The sequence below is a fragment of the Coenobita brevimanus genome, chromosome 47, assembly GCF_032717465.1.
Source record: "Coenobita brevimanus isolate Jiangsu-jjx chromosome 47, ASM3271746v2, whole genome shotgun sequence".
Taxonomy (NCBI): domain Eukaryota; kingdom Metazoa; phylum Arthropoda; class Malacostraca; order Decapoda; family Coenobitidae; genus Coenobita; species Coenobita brevimanus.
Genome location: NC_137000.1, coordinates 15,966,564 through 15,982,849, shown reverse-complemented (window position 1 = coordinate 15,982,849; position 16,286 = coordinate 15,966,564). Strand labels below are relative to the sequence as shown.

Genomic DNA, 16,286 nt, shown 5'->3' with positions numbered 1-16,286 from the left:
ACCCAGTTGAACGGCACCCGGAAGCAGGAGAAAGTAACTTCATTCAGTTACATTCATATGGTGCAAACATTTATATACAGTTATATAAAAAGATACAGTAACTAGGGCTATATATATTATCTATATATATATATATATATATATATATATATATATATATATATATATATATATATATATATATATATATACATATATATATTATATATATATATATATATATATATATATATATATATATATATATATATATAGGGTCACATGTTGCTCTGGATGGAAGAATAGATGCAGAAGTGAAATTTAGAATAAATGAAGTAGGAAAGGTGCTGGGAGGAATGAAAAAAGTGTTTAGATGTCGTTCGCTTAGAATGGATGTAAAGAGAAGGCTGTATGAGGGTGTTGTGGTACCGACTGCGTTATATGGGGCTGAAACATGGAATATGGGTGTAGCAGAGAGGAAAATTTTGAATGTAATGGAGATGAGGTGTCTAAGGAGTATGTGTGGAGTGACGCGTATGGATCGAGTGCGAAATGATGAAGTGCGAAGGAGAACTGGAGTTGTTCGGGAGATGGCTGATCAAGTTGAGCAGAGGGTGTTGCGATGGTTTGGGGATATGGAGAGAATGGATAATGAGCGATTGGTGAAAAAGATAACTAAATCTGATGTGAGAGGTGTAAGGCTGAGAGGAAGACCACGAATAGGATGGATGGACAGTGTGAAGAGAGCGCTGGATGCGAGAGGGATGTCTGTTGAGCAAGGAAGAGTGGCTGTGCGTGACAGAAATAAATGGAGAGAAATTGTGAATGAATAAATGATGATGCAGCCCTGAGGGGATATTCTCCCGCATTTGGTCTGATCAGCTAGTCAGGTCAGGTGCGGGTGGGGGGATGGGTCTGTTATGATGTGGCAGGGGTAAACCAGATCTGCTATCGGGCCCTGCTGCGGATGTCACTGATTGCATCGCGCAGTTGACCCTTGTGCGGTGTGGTGCGGTGAGGATCTGTCCGTTCTTCCCTTTGGGGCTAAGATGTGAATGAATGTGTTTGAATGGATGAGTAAATGGGGAGTGTGTCGTCCTGTCTCGGCTACCTCCCTTTCCTTGGGGGAAGCAGCCTAGGTATATATATATATATATATATATATATATATATATATATATATATATATATATATATATATATTCCTCATCCAATCCTACATTACCCCATGAGGAGTGTAGGAGCCCGGGGCTAGGCAAGTTGGTCCTGACATTTAAGATGAAAGTGACCAGCCTCACTCATCCCTGAGTGGCATTACATGAGCAATAAACCCCAACCACCCTTTAGATATAAACCTTCACCTGCTCAATCCGACTGGAGCTCCGTAATTACAAACTACACCACCAGGCGCCAAAATTTGGTTATAAGGTTACCACCCAGCGTAGTAAATGGTTTCCTGGTGTACAGGAAACCATTTGGCTTGTCACTCAGTGTAGCGTCACCCATACGCACAAGGAAGAGGAAAGAATGAAGGAAAGAAAGAATAAGGAGTGCAAAGTCACCTGTAGGCAGAAGGACGAGGAAAGAATGAAGGAAAGAAAGATAGAAGAGAATGGAAGGAAAGAAGGATGGAGGAGAGGAGAGGGCAGACACCCGAGAGCAGCACTACTACGAGTGAGTGGATGGTGAGCGCCCCCATCTACCACTTATATATATATATATATATATATATATATATATATATATATATATATATATATATATATATATATATATGTGTGTGTGTGTGTGTGTGTGTGTGTGTGTGTGTGTGTGTGTGTGTTGATTTATTAATTTCTATTTCTTTTTTGAGAACAGTTTCTGGTGGTTTCCATTCATTTCCAACCTTCTTTACGGGTCAGTGATGGTAACAGAAGGTCAGGCTGATATGAAGCGGGGAGAACTGCTCCAAAATGTGAGGAGGGCTTAACGCCACAACGCACGTGGCGTGAGTTGGTCTGTGTTATGGTCTGTGTGGCGGGACGTGCACAGTTTATGGTGGTGTCGGTAAGGTTACATCTTTTACGAAGGTATAGTTGGCAATTAACCCATTCACTACGATGACGCAATTTACATTCTTCCTCTTTGCAGACGCTTTCCTTTAACTTTGGTGTCAGGTGTCACAGTGAAGGAGGCTGACACACTCACCGTTAAGCACCACTGCAAACGTGTGCCCGAGGGTAAGGGAAACGCTCTGCTGACAGAGGGAGTAAAACGAAAAATATATCGTCGAGGTGAAGTGATAAATAGGAGAGAAAATACTATAAAACGCGCCACAATAATTATTAAATTATTCTAGAATTTTGAAAGAAATATCGTGGACTTTTTTTAACTTCTGTCCTTTCTTTCCTGAGACACAGGATTTTCTTTCTGACTGTCGCCAGACAATGTCATTCGCCATACGGACACTAACGTCTTTGAAGGGATTAATCTGAGAGTATGGTATACGTAGAATGGTCATCATACCTTTAAATGTACTGGACTATGTGTGCCCTCGAAGAGGGTAAAATGAGATTGGCTGTAACCTTTTTTTTTTTTTTATCCAGGAACAGTAACAGTAACAGCAACACAGTAAAGGAAAATTCCATGTAACCACCTGTGAGGTGTGGGAATGATGTTAGACCACTGAAGTCCAGAACACTGAAGTCTGGGTGACCAGCCTAAGCCCTGGCTGTATTACGTGACCTAAAAACCTCCCACTAGTATTCTGAGAGTCGATCCAGTTTCCACAGCATATGTCATTCATCCCGACTGCAGCCTTAGACCACCTGGCGTGTGATACGACGAATAGAACAAATAAACACGGCACTCTAACTGCCTCTGTCACTGCTGCACCAACATCATCACCACTAACAACTGCTGCTGCTTCACACTGCATACTGTTTGTACAACAGTTGGTTTGTTTTCAGCTACCGGAACTAGGCCATTCCCACAACATGAATACTTAGTTGCAGTTGCAGGAAATTTCATGAGATTTACTCATAAGGTAGGAATGAACCTCCTTAGTTCTTAAACAAACCAACCCTCAAGCCTGACTATACTTGGCCATCTACTAAGCTAAAGGGATTATGGACCTCCGTTGGGTCAGAAAAAACGCTCTACTATCCCTGCCAGTACCACCAATAACAATGCTGGTGGATGATGTGCATCCTGACGTTCTCCCTTCTAACCTCTGCCTCGCTCTGTCTCAGGGCTACAAGAATATTACCACCCATGCGATCTCACTAATACACCAGAGACAGTTTTTATTTAGGATCTCAACGAATTTAGCACAAACAAGTCTCCATAATAATTAACTACTAGGACAGATAGTCTTGTCTTTTCCTGTTTTATTGCTTTAACTGAGGCAGGGCGAGTGACGAGTGCAGAGACCCCCAAGGTGATTTGATGCAAGTCCATCGCGGCAGGTGGGATGTGCAAACACCGAGAAAAGTCGGCTAGACAAGATACTCGAAATCTGTCTTCGCTTTAATGAAGAAACATTGGTTGTATAACTGTTCCCTTATGTAAATTGTTTTCTCATTTCATTCGTTAAACGTTTTTCAGCTTTAAACTTAAATAATGACAACGCTCAATCAATTGCCGATAAGTGATATGATACTGATATTTGCATAATAACCACGGAAAATTTTATTTCAGAGTAATACATTCGTTTCTCTCTCTCTCTCTCTCTCTCTCTCTCTCTCTCTCTCTCTCTCTCTCTCTCTCTCTCTCTCCAAAGTAATTCTTTAAAGTATTTATGAACCAATTCAAATTAAAGACATTTGATTATTTCCGCTTATCATTTTAAGAACCGCAATATATGCAGTGACTTCTACGTTCAGAATTATAGGTCATTGAACAAATGTGTAAAAGACGTGGAAATCGGGTGTTGCCTTTGAGCTCGCTGCGACCCCCACGGTCCGACCTTTGGGGTGGATGACTTTACCTCGGACTCACTCTGACCTGACTGTGAAGGGTCTGGCGGCTGTCTGAATGAGAGCATAGGTCTATACAAGCAGTCTTAGTACCAATGCAGGCTTAGCAGGGTTAACTGTGTAATTATAGTAGTACATCTCCTGCATTGTAAAGTGATGCTGGTGAAGTGCCGTATGGACCAACCCAGCACAATGACCTGCTATAGTGGGATCTTGTATAGTATTACATGATGTGATATATCAAATATCACTAGGAACAAGAAAGTAAAATTGATATGGAACCTGAAGCCCCCCACCCCCACTTTTTTTCCTCCCTTCCTGAATAGGGAGGCTGCCAGAGATCGAGCAGCATGGATAGCCGCCATTAGGTGACCAAGGCCGACGCATGCAAGCATGTTGGAGTCTTTATAAATAAAACGAAATGAAGATGACTTGCCACTGCAGCTGACTGGCCGATACAATGGCGTGAAAGGTAGTGCTGCAATTCTTTCTTATGTCAGTTCCATTTGACTATGTAACACACTTTTGGCCAATGTCAACCTTGTATCACTGTCTAGTAAATCTACAGTCCTATACCGCAAGAAAAAATAAATTATGTTGCTAGTGAATATAACACTCTTTAGAGAAAAGGGCGTTATTGAATTTTGTCCCTGTGGCCCCTCAAGGCTCACCCAAACACGGCTCGTCATTCACGCTGGGGACGGGGCTCTGTTCTGCCACGTTAAAATATATGGACTTCAATTCCGTAATCACTTCTGTAATTTAAGCATCAGTGTATGGGCACAGATTTTTGGATTTCAACAATTTTCCTTTTTTACTGCAGCAATTTCTATTGATCATAATTATAATGATGATGATGATGATGATGATGATAATAATAATAATAATAATAATAATAATAATAATAATAACTTATTGTGCAGCCACAGTACGGAAGCTTCTCCATAACTATTTATGGTATTATAAGGTATGAAATTATGGCATCATTAACAAGTCTGTGAGCTTTAAAAGTAGTTCAAGGTCATTCAGATTAGGTACATGTACTTAGATTAGCCTAAGGTAGTTGGTGTAATATCAACAACATCTGAAGACAAAGGTGTGGCACAACGCATGAGTACCTTTCATATTTGTCTCAGTAATTGGCTAACTGTATGCTTAACTGTATCCATACTTCTTTCAGATAATAGGAGGGACCACAGCTATATTTTTGTAAAGTTACAGCTTTACAGCTTTTACAGCTTTTGTGGTTTTCTCTAAAACGTGCAACAAAGAAAATACTGAGTAGATATAAATTCAGTAATTTCCACTAGGCTAAATGGCAAAATATTCAGACCAAGTTATCAGCAAACTTTTTTATCATAGGATTTTCAACCAAATACCTGTATCTCAGTAATTTCTGAGACATTTCATTTTCAAATAAGCAATTTTTGCACCAAAATATGAGTATATGACGTTCAAAAGTAGGTCAAGGTCATTCATATTTGACACAAGGACTTGGGTTACCCTAAGGTACCTTCCTGCATAATGTCATCAAGACCTAAGGAAAAAAAGTGCAAAGAAAAATAATAATACTTATGACAACAATAACCTTCGCCATTTATATGGCGAAGCTTAATAATAATAATAATAATAATAATAACAGAAGGAAGGAGCGCTAAGATAGGAATCTATAATATCCCGGTGAATGTGATGGCAGTGTGAGGGTGCCGCCAACTCACGATTATCTTGTTAGGTTCTGTTTACTGTCCATCTAAAATGATGAGTAAGTAGCAGAGGTGACGATATTTTGTTTGTTGTGGTTTTATTACCACATGCTGGGGCTGGTGATGTTCTAGTCGTAAATCATTACAAGTATTGCTGCGAGGAACATCAAGTATGTCTTATTTATAATAATCATTATAGGGATGGCCAACAAGGAAGGGAGTTGGAGCAGTACCTTCGAGATTTACTGAAATAAATTAAGTGCCGTCTAAGGAGTGAGTTTAAATTATTTCTTAGTAATGAGCCCGAAATCACTGAAACACTGATGCAACACATTTTTCTCAAAATAGCTGTCTACATTTGGTAATAAAGCAGCGAAGAGAAAATGCCTGGAGAAAAAAATTATCGAAACTCTCACTCTTTCCAAAGCACCTCACAACGACGTTTGGAGCTAACTACCACTACACTTCCCTCGCTTGGCGGCTGCCACTCATACTGTATAACGACTATTTCGTATACCTGTATAGCTGTAAAAAGTGAAATATTACCGCCTTCGACACCTATTTTGAGTATTTTAGATGGAGAGCAAATATACCGTGGCTTGACAGTGGCCATGTCCCACCACTGCCACTCACACTTCCCTCCAATATTAAGTGAAGACATCCTACCTATATTTTTTGCTGGTTTCACTACTACTGCTACTACTACTACTACTACTACTTTTTTTTCTACTACTAAATAATAAATCACCTCCATCCATTGGGGAATTATATTGTGAAGATGAAAACCAACCTTCCTAATGCAGTTCACCATCTGGAGTTGTAATGTGAAGGTTAACACTAACCCTCATATTACAATCCGTTGGCCCCAGGCTACTGCTACTACTCCTACTACCACTACTACTACTACTATTACTACTACTACTACTACTACTACTGTTACACCTTAACCTTAATGTATGGCGACGTAGTGGTGGAAGGTAATGGGCGTGATCGTCTTCCTCCTCCCTTCTTCTCTCTTCCTCTTCATTTCTTCTTTCTTCTTCCTTCCTTCTTCTCTCCTCTTCCCTCCTCCTTCTGTCTTCCTCCCTCTGTCTTCTCTCACTCTCCTCTTTCCTTCTCATTTCTTCCTTCTTTCGTCTTTCTTCTTCCTTACTCCTCTGTCCTTCCTTCTTTGCCTGTTCTTCCATCTGTCTTCTCTCATCCTCATCCTTCATCCCCTCATCTTCTTTCTTTCTCCTCTCTTCCTCTTCTTTCCTCTTCTGTTCATCCTCCGGCTTTCTCTTCTCATCCTCCTCCATCTTAATCTCTTCCTCTTTCCTCTTCTCTTCCTCCTCTTTCCTCTTCTCTTCTTCCTTCATTCTCCTTTCTTCCTCCTCCATCCTTCTCTCTTCCTCCAATTTTCTTATTTCTTCTTCCTTCCTTCTCTCGTCATCCTCCATCTTCCTTTTCTCCTCTTCCTTCTTTTTCTGTTCCTCTTGCTTCCTCCTCTTTTCCTCCTCCTTCTTTATCCTTTCTTCCTCCTCCTTCCTTTTCTCTTCTTCCTTCTTTTTATTCTCTTCTTCCCTTTGTCTTCTCTCTTCCTCTTCCTTCCTCCTCTCTTCTTCCATTTTCCTCCTCTCTTCCTCTTCCCTCTTCCTCTTTTCCTCCTCCTTTATCTTTTCTTCCTCTTCCTTCCTCCTCTCTTCTTCCATCTTCCTCTTCTCTTCCTCTTCCTTCTTTCTTTTTTCCTCCTCCTCCTTTATCTTTTCTTCCTCTTCCTTCCTCCTCGCTTCCTCTTCCTTCTTCCTCTTCTCTTCCTCCTCCTTCTTCCTCTTTTCCTCCTCCTTCATTATCCTTCCTTCCTCTTCCTTCCTCCTCTCTTCCTCTTCCTTCTTCCTCTTTTCCTCCTCCTTTATCTTTTCTTCCTCTTCCTTCCTGCTCTCTTCTTCCATCTTCCTCCTCTCTTCCTCTTCCTTCTTCCTCTGTTCCTCCTCCTTCTTTATGCTTTCTTCCTCTTCCTTCCTCCTCTCTTCCTCCTTCCTTTTATTCTCTTCTGCCCTTTGACTCTCATCCTCCTCTTTCTTCCTCCTCTCTTCTTCTATCTTCCTCTTCTCTTCTTCCATTTGTTTTTCCTCTTCCTCTTCTTTCCTTTTCTCTTCTTCTTTCCTTGCATCTTCTTCCTTCATTCTTCTTGCTTCCTCTTCCTTCCTCTTCTTCTCCTCCTCCTCCTCCTTTTTTCTCCTATCCTCTTCCTGCACTCTCTTTTCTTCCTCTTTCTTCCTCTTCTCCTCCTTGTCTTCCTCCATCTTCCTCTCTTCTTCCTTTCTCCTCTCATCGTCTTTCTTCTCTTTCTCCTCTTTCACTTCTTCCTCCGCTGTACTCTTTTTATCATCCTTTCTTTTTTCCCTCCTTTTCTTCTTTCCGTCTTCCTTTCGCTTCGACTCTTCCTTTTCCTTCCTTCCCTCTTCCCTCCCAGCTGTACGTCCTTCCTCTGCCTTCCTCTCTTTTATCCAGCCATCTGTCTCTTCCATTGTCTCACTTGCTTCTTCCTCTTCTGTATTCTTTTCGTCGTCTTTTTCGCTCTCTTTCGTCACTTCCCTTTTCTCCACTACCTCTATGTCAGTGTTCATTTCCTCTGTCCTTCTCTCAATTTCCTTTTCCTCATTCTTTATTCCCTCTTTCCCATTTCTCCTCACTTTCCGTCTTACTGATTCCTCTTTCTCTCCCCTCGCTACTTCTTCCTTGCATATCGCATCCTCTTTTCCTGTCCTGTTCTTTTCCAATCTTCTGGTATGTTTTTCTTCTCTCATTTCACTCCCTTTAGCTTCCTTGGTAACTGCTGTCTCTCTTTTCTTCACTGCCTCTTCTTTCTTGGCCCTCCTGTCCCTTTTCTTGTTCCCTCGTTCCTTTTCCTTACTTTCCCCACGTTTGTCTTCCTCTCTCTTACTTTTTTCGGCCAGCTCTGAGTTCTTTTGGGAGTCTCCTTTACTGCTTAGTCCTTCTGCAATGGCGCCCTCTCCTTCCTTGTTCGCATCTCTTAACTCTTCTTGTTCCTCTCTTTTGACAGCTTCGTTCGTTTCGTTGCCCTTTGACACTTTTCCATTCTTCTTTGTACCCTCCATCCTCTTCTTTGCCTCTTCGATTCTTCCCTTTGCTTCTTCTCCAGTCTTCGCAGCAGCATCTTTCATCTCTCTTTCACTTTCGCATATTCTTATCATTCCATCCTTCTCTCGTCCTTCCCTTTCCTTCCTCTCCTCTTCCCCCTTTTCCTCTGTGTCCGTTTTTGTGTCTTCTTTATCTGTGACTCTTCCTCCCTCCTCTATCTTTCCTTTTCGGCGTACTGTTTCCTTCCTTCCTGCTGCGATTCCCTCCTTCTCTCCATCTCTCTCCAAGTTCTCTTCACTTTCCTCTTGCTCTGCGTCTCCTTTGCCTTCCTTTTGACCGTCACTTCCGTCACTTTGAGATTTATTACTTTCTTCTTTTTTAGTTTCTTTATTGTCTCTGTTTCTCAGTTCTGCCACTTTTTTCTTTTTTCTATCATTTCCTTTTTTGTCTTCCCCTCTTTTTGATTTATCTGTGTTTGCCTTCACCTCCTCCTCTTCTATTTCTTCTTCCTCATTCTCTCCCTGAAGATCCAAGACTGCCCATTTCGTCGTCTCTTCTTCCGCTTTCTTCTCTAGAGCTGCAAACCTCCTTCTCTCCGCCTCCTGTTTGCTCCTCTCCATCCTTCTCCTCCTCTCTACTTCCTCCTCGTCCTGCTCTTCCTCTTGCATCCTCGCTTGCTGTGACCTGTTCCTATACCTTCTCAGTTTCCTGTTCACCGTGATCCATTCTTCTTCGTCTCTCTCCTCAGTTTCAATCATCTTCGTCTCGCCTTCGCAGTCTTTATCCTCGGCTGCTTGTGTTTTGTGTACAGTTTCATTATCTAGCTCGGTTCTCTTCAGCTGCTCAGCTCTCGCTCTTCTGTTCACATCATCGGCTGTTGCCTCGGTTTTGCACACCTGATCAGCTGTTAATTTGGCTTTGTTTACCTGATCAGCTGTTGGCATGTATTTTTTGACCTTATCGGCTGCGGTTTCAATTTTGTAGTAATGATTAGCTGGTGAATCTGTCTGTCGTTCGTCATCAGCTGCTGGGTCGCTTTTATGGGTGTGGCCGCCCGCTGAGTCCTGATCAGCTGGTGTTTGAGTCTTGCTTACATCATCAGTTGTTTCTTGAGTTTTTTGTACCCAACCCACTGTTTGTTGAGCTGTGTTTTCGTTATCAACTGATCCTTGAGCGCTGTAAGCTTCTTCTACTGTGTTTGGAGTTGCGTTTGCGTAATCTGCTATTTCTTGAGCTTTGTTCTTGTCATCATCTGTTCCTTGAGTTATATAATCAGCTATTTCTTGAACTTTCTTTACATGATCAAATGTTTCTTGAGCTTTGCGTGATGGTTCTCCTGTTTTTTCTTGAGAAACTGTTGTCTTTTCCTGATCAGCTACTGTTATAGTTTTGCAGACTTTGTCAGTCGTTGTTGTTGAGTCAGCTGTTTTGTGTGTTTCAATACCTGGATCAGAAGTGTTCACCTCATCACTCACTCTTTCAGGTTTGCTTTTGGAATCAGCTGCCGTCTGACTCGCACTGATTCCAGGTCCAAAGCTTGGTTCCCCAACTGTACCAGAGGAGGTCTGTATTTTACCAGCCTGATCTAGTGTCTGTCTGGAGTCACTTTCCTTGGGTGGTTCAGTTTTGTTCATGTGACCCGTTGTTGATTCAGAATTGCTTACCCGAGCCGGTTTTCCCTGCAGTGCACTCACAGTGGCAGCCATTAACTCTGACTTGTTTTCCTGGGCAGATGGTGATTCCTGGCGGCTCATCTGATCTATCGCTGTTTTATACTTTTTAACTTTCGCGTCTCCTGCATCGGTTTTGTTTCCATGGGTATTTGTCTGATTCGCTGTGCTCACCCATGCAGATGACAGCGTGGATATACTCTTCTCGTCAGCTACTGCTTCAGATTTACTCACTTGATCCGTCATATCAGTTTTTGTTGCATGATCTAAAGATGTCCGGGATTTGTGTACCTGATCTGCTGTCGGCTTCGGTCTCTGTACCTCATCAGCTGTTGATTTACTTCTGTTTATCTGATCAGATGGTAGTTCTGTGCTGCTCAGCTGATCAGCTGCTGAATTAGTAATGCTTGCCTGATCACGTGCTGGCTTTATTCTATTTAAAAGATCAGCTGTTGCATTAGCTTTGTTTACCATATCATTTGTTTCTGGTTTAGTTTCATTGGCAGTAGTTAACTCCAACTTCTCTGTTTGAGCAGTTACTGTTTCAGAATTATTTACATGCTCAGTTGCTTTAGAACTTTCTTGAGCAGCTGCTGGTTCAGGTACGGTGACTTGGTCAGCTGTGACTCCAAGCATCACCGTGCGATTTCTGGACACACTGTACTGCTCCTTCCCTTGTTCGCCATCTTTATCAGGTTTATGCTGTTCTTTTTTGTGTGGCCTGTGCTTCCAGTGCGGCCGTGTGTCGTTGTAACTCTCTGTACGCTGTCTTCTCGCATGCTCTGCTCTCTCTTTCTTGCCCTGTCCTTCGCTGTTGCTCTTTGTCCTGTTTCTCTTCGTCTGATCGCCATGATCTTTCCCTCTGTCTGTCTGGGTCTGCACGTCGGTGTGGCTGACCGTCCTCTCCCTCCTGCCATATGAGTAATCCGTGTAATACCGGTGAGGTCGCTGTCTACTATACGCTTGGTCGCCACCGTGGTATTTCTTTTGTTTTTTCCTGCTACTGTCCACCTCTCCGTGGCCAGTTCCGTGCTTCCTTGCTCCTGTCTTCTCCTCTGCTGCTTCCTCGTTTTTATTTGGTTTTGTTTCGTCTTTGTGTTCACTCGTACTTGGTTTTGCCTGCTGTGCTACTGGCTTACTGTCAGTCTTGCTCTGTTTCTCTTTCACCTCCTCAGTCTTGATCACAACGTTTTCAGCTTTCTCGGTCTTGCATTTTTTGCTTCCTTCTTCCTGTGCATTAGTTTTCTTTGCAACTTCACTCTCTCTACCCCCAAGCTTACTTCTCGCACCTCCCTTTTCTTCTTTTTCTCTATCTGTTCTTTCTGTTTCCTTCTTCGGGGGTTTATTTTCCTTCATTTTCATGTCATTCCGCTTGCCTGCCGCTTTCCCCCTTCCGTCACTCTTGATCTCTTTGGTGTCGTGTTCGTTTATCGTTTCGCCTGTCATCGCTTTGGCTTCGTTCATGGTGTTCGCTTCATGTGTGGTTGATGTCGTGTCGATTGTCGTCGAGGTTTCGCCTTTTCGTGTAGGAACTTCGTCGTTAGGAGTTTTTGAGCTTTCAGGTGAATATAAAGTGTCCAACTGTACATCTTTAGAGGCATTATCTGAGTCATTCCAAATGTGTTGTGCTCTGTATGACTTTAGTTTGATAGGTAAGTCCAGATCATAAGTGTACTCTTCGTAATGTTCTGATGTGGTCATTCCGGTGGGAGATAATCGATTCCAGTTCATGGAAGAAGAATCTAAAGATTTGGCAGCCACGTCTCCTTCGCTGGGGTCGTGGTGGTTGAAGCTGGGAGCGGGAGAGGAGGTGCGCTCCCAGGCGAAGTTGCCCAGGAGCTTACTGACGGAGCGCTGGGTGTCGCGGCAAGATTGAGCCAGGTTGTCCTTAAGTTGTTCCAGCCGCGCCTCCAGCTTGCCTCGCAGGGCTTCGCCATTCTCGCTCCTCTCGTCTAATTGCCTCACACGCCCCTGCAACACCTCCATCTCCTTTTGTAGTCTGAGAATTAGAGCGTCATCCTGGTTCAGCTGTGACTGGCACTGCTGTAGAAGGTGACGCAGTTGTTGTACTTCACCATTGGTCTCCTTCAGGCGGCTCTCCACCTCTCGGATCTTGTCCTCACCCTCAGCCTGCCGTAGCGAGAAACCCTGCACGAAAGCTTGCAAGACATTGCGTATTTGTTGCAGGTTGGCGTGCGTGCCTATGTTGTGCACCTCCATCCTCCCCCCTGCTCCCTCACTTCACTTTCCTTGTTACTTGTTTCCAATTTCACTTTTCGGGGTTTGCTTTAAGTCCAGGGGCGGCAGTCACAGGCGAGTGCCCCTCATATGCTTTAGCGCCATCAGTTCTACGATGACGTCATCTTTAATTTAACTGGTACATTGTAAAAAACAGAATCACAGTCATTACAAAGCGCCAGCTGAAAACAGACTAGTCTAAACTAAATTGCTTTTGTGTGGGTCCACAAGAAAACACCTATTATTTTGCGGTCACTTTCAAGGCGCGGTTGGTCGGTAATTTTTTCCTATATAGATAATTAAAATATATTCGTGGGAGATGGTGCGCTGATATAACCAATGCGTGATTGGACAGCAAGCAGCACCATATAAATTTCTTCCCCCCTTCCCCTGCCAGCACGTAAATGCATCAGCTGGCGTGTGGGAACCGTGTATTAATAGCCAGCCTGAGCGCCATGTGCTCCACTCACTGCTTCACGTCTTAGCTCACCCGCTCTACTTCCTTGTACTGCACACTGTCTTATCACGCTCTCTGTATACTTATCTATCACTCGGTCACTAAACTAATGTTCATTCATTTCCAACTTGTTTTTCTACGTAGGTGCCAAGAACTATTTTCGGCTCGCCAGATATGATTCGCAGTGTCTTATGTATATATCTGTCGGCCCGCCAGTTCTTTGTTCTTGGTTCATCAACTTACAACTTCAGACTTCATCAGTGTCATCAGTCGAAGTTTTACATTATTATTATTTCATTATCTATTTCCACGGTCAGCCATACTGTACATATTTGTGCAATACTGTTACCTACGTCTTGGCCGGTGCGTTCACCTATTCACCTATCAACCTGTTTAGCACCGAGGTGACTATTCTAAAATACGCCTGTGTCTGCAACCACCCTGCTACTTCCTTACATATCGCTCTGTTCTTCCACATTCTCCCCATCCACCGGGTCCCACATGTAAATGTCAGTTTCATCAACCTGCGACATGCCGACGGTCACAGTGCTACTGACCTCTCAACATACGCCTTCACATCCCCACACGCCCTTGCCAACCCACGCACACACCGTCACATCCTCTTCTGTACCAGCAACACCCATCCTTAACATGACCACTTCAGTTTACTCTTTTTCTTCCATCATACCAGCTATTGCCTGTTTCCTTACACTCACCGTCCTACCCATGTACCGTCACACCTGCACACACCTAACACCTGATTAGCTACGGTACCTGCCTACCTATTTATTTCCTCATGCTCACCCTTCTACCGCACCAGCGACACGCCTTTTTACCAGATGCACATTTTTATGTGGCCAACAGTCCTCCTACACGCATCATATGGCGTCACACTCCTGCACGCTGTCACCACATGGATACACAACGTCTGGCTAAGATATGCTGTATACAAGCGTTGTCTCCTTTAGGACAATAGCAAATGGATAAACAGAAAGCTCAGATAACAGGAGGCCTATTGGCTCATAACGAGGTTCTCTGCTGATGTAAAGTCATGACACTAAAAGTTTACCCAATGTGTGTGAGAAAACGATATGAAAGAGGCATTAAGGAAGGTGTTTTGGTGACATACTGGTTGTTTTGTGGAAGATTAATTAAAACAATTTTGACAAGATTCAGATGTAAAGTCGTTTTCTACCGCAGCCAAGGATCAAGCAACCATTAAACCTCTTCATCATCCTCTACCCCTACCTACTTACACACGCATACCTCCTACCAACACACCATCACATTTGTCTACCATCTACATACACTTACCTGCCTACCCACTTACCCATTCCTTCACCCTCCTACCAACCACCGTCCCACTTACAAAAATTTACAACCTACACACACCTACGTACCTTTATCTTAATACCTATTCTGCCCACTCTCCTACCAGACCACCGTTTAACCTGTTCACCACCTTCACACCATTGATACCAACCTACTTACTGCATTTCCATCCTTCTACCGACGTAACACCACATTTACCTACCATATGCACACACCTACCTACCTTCCTACTACCTATCTGCTTATGTGTTTTGACTACAAAGTGCTGTGCATAGTTTAAAAGGAAGATTAATACTGCAGATTCACGCATTCGCTGGGTTACTATGAAGACAGTGCAACTCAGCCTGACTGGCATCCCCCTCTGTTCCAATCTGGCTCGAAATCATTATATCCTGACAGTAATTACAGTTGCAGTACATGGATATAGTTCTCTTACCAGTCTATGTCCACCAACCTATCAACACACTGCTACACCTACCTACCTACCGACCTGCTTACTAACTTACGTCCATCATCCTATCAACCCTCTGCCCAGAAGGCTTGTCTATTGCCTGCTCCCACAAAACCTTCCTGACTACCTGTTAACTTATACACATTCTCGAAACAACCCAGTATCACACATAGCAACAACCATATCTACCTTCCCACCTACCTACCTACCTACCTACCCAAACATGTACAGTGTATTCGTACCTATTCTCACCTTCCTACCAACACAATATCACACCTAGTACCTGCCTACCTACCTACCCACCGGCATACATATTGAACATACACAATTATGTTCATCCTTTAACCAGTTTATTATATCTACCTACTCATGTCCACCTTCCTATCAACTCAATATCACATCTCACACCTACTTACCCACCCACCTACCTATCTACCTACTTATGCCCACTTTCCTACCAACCCACCGTGCCATCTACTATAGTATCTACCACCTGCACCTGCACACCTGCACACCTACACACCCTACCAGCCCCTATACTCACCCTACCTGCCAACCCTCCACCCTTGCCTGCACACTCATGGCTCCTGCGTCACAAACAATATTAGGCCGTTACATCAACTTCTAAACATGGTCACCACCCTTCCCCCTTTGCCCACGTATTTCAACTTTTCCTCCTTCATATCTCCCATTTTCATCACTCTTGTTTCATAGGGTGTTTTTTCTTTGTTTCTGTCACCCCTTTTGCATTTCCGTTTGTTTCGCACGTTTTTCCCAAGTCTATCATGGAATATTGGACGGCATTTTTGTCGCAGAGTCGTTCAAGGCTGTTTCTAGGTCGGTGATGCGAGTTTCCCTTCGTCACCGCACCGTTGTCGCTTCCTCTAACACTGGCACTGTTATCACCACCGCCACTACTACCATCACCACTAGTGCGGTGTCAAGTGGTACGACTATCACTGCAACCACCACCACAACCACCACCCCCTACCACCACCACTCCCACCTCCATCACCACCACTGCCTCTCTCTCCCTCACTTCGGCTGGAAACTAAATATAGAGAGAGTGCCACTTCGCTGGGCCCCCGACACACACACACCCACACTCCCTCACACACACAAACACACGCACGCACGCCTCTCACCTGCGTCGGGAGGGAAGAGGGAGGGACCGGAGGAGTTTCTCTCTCTCTTGGCACTGAGGTGGAGGAGGCTCTGTTGGGGAGTGGCGGTGGCGGACGCATTCCCTCCACCAGGCACCCAGTGGCACTCATCCCCCCATCCCTTCCTTCTCCCTGCCCATCCCCCTTCCTGCCTGTCTCACTCACTAGCAGGGTCTTCTTGCTTCTCGTTGCTTCTCACTCTCTCCCTCGATTCCCTCAGCTTCACCCCTTTCACGTCCCTGTTTCCTTACCC

At 43.8% G+C, this 16,286-nt stretch overlaps 1 protein-coding gene across 3 annotated transcripts in view; it reads right to left on the bottom strand.

The window, feature by feature from the left end:
- Positions 1-15,904, bottom strand: part of LOC145399055 (uncharacterized) — a 45,585-nt gene extending 29,681 nt beyond the window's left edge. Inside the window, exons 1-2 of one of the 3 annotated variants that reach the window (XM_080271793.1) lie at positions 15,877-15,904; positions 6,587-12,766 (exon numbers count right to left, since the gene is read on the bottom strand). In XM_080271793.1, the coding sequence (XP_080127919.1) occupies positions 6,587-12,612 (6,026 nt within the window). In that variant the 5' untranslated portion in view covers positions 12,613-12,766; positions 15,877-15,904. Of the gene's footprint in view, positions 1-6,586; positions 12,809-15,791; positions 15,833-15,876 lie in introns of those variants that run through there. The other 2 variants (XM_080271792.1, XM_080271795.1) reach the window with 2 other exon arrangements.
- Positions 15,905-16,286: the final 382 nt, after the last annotated feature.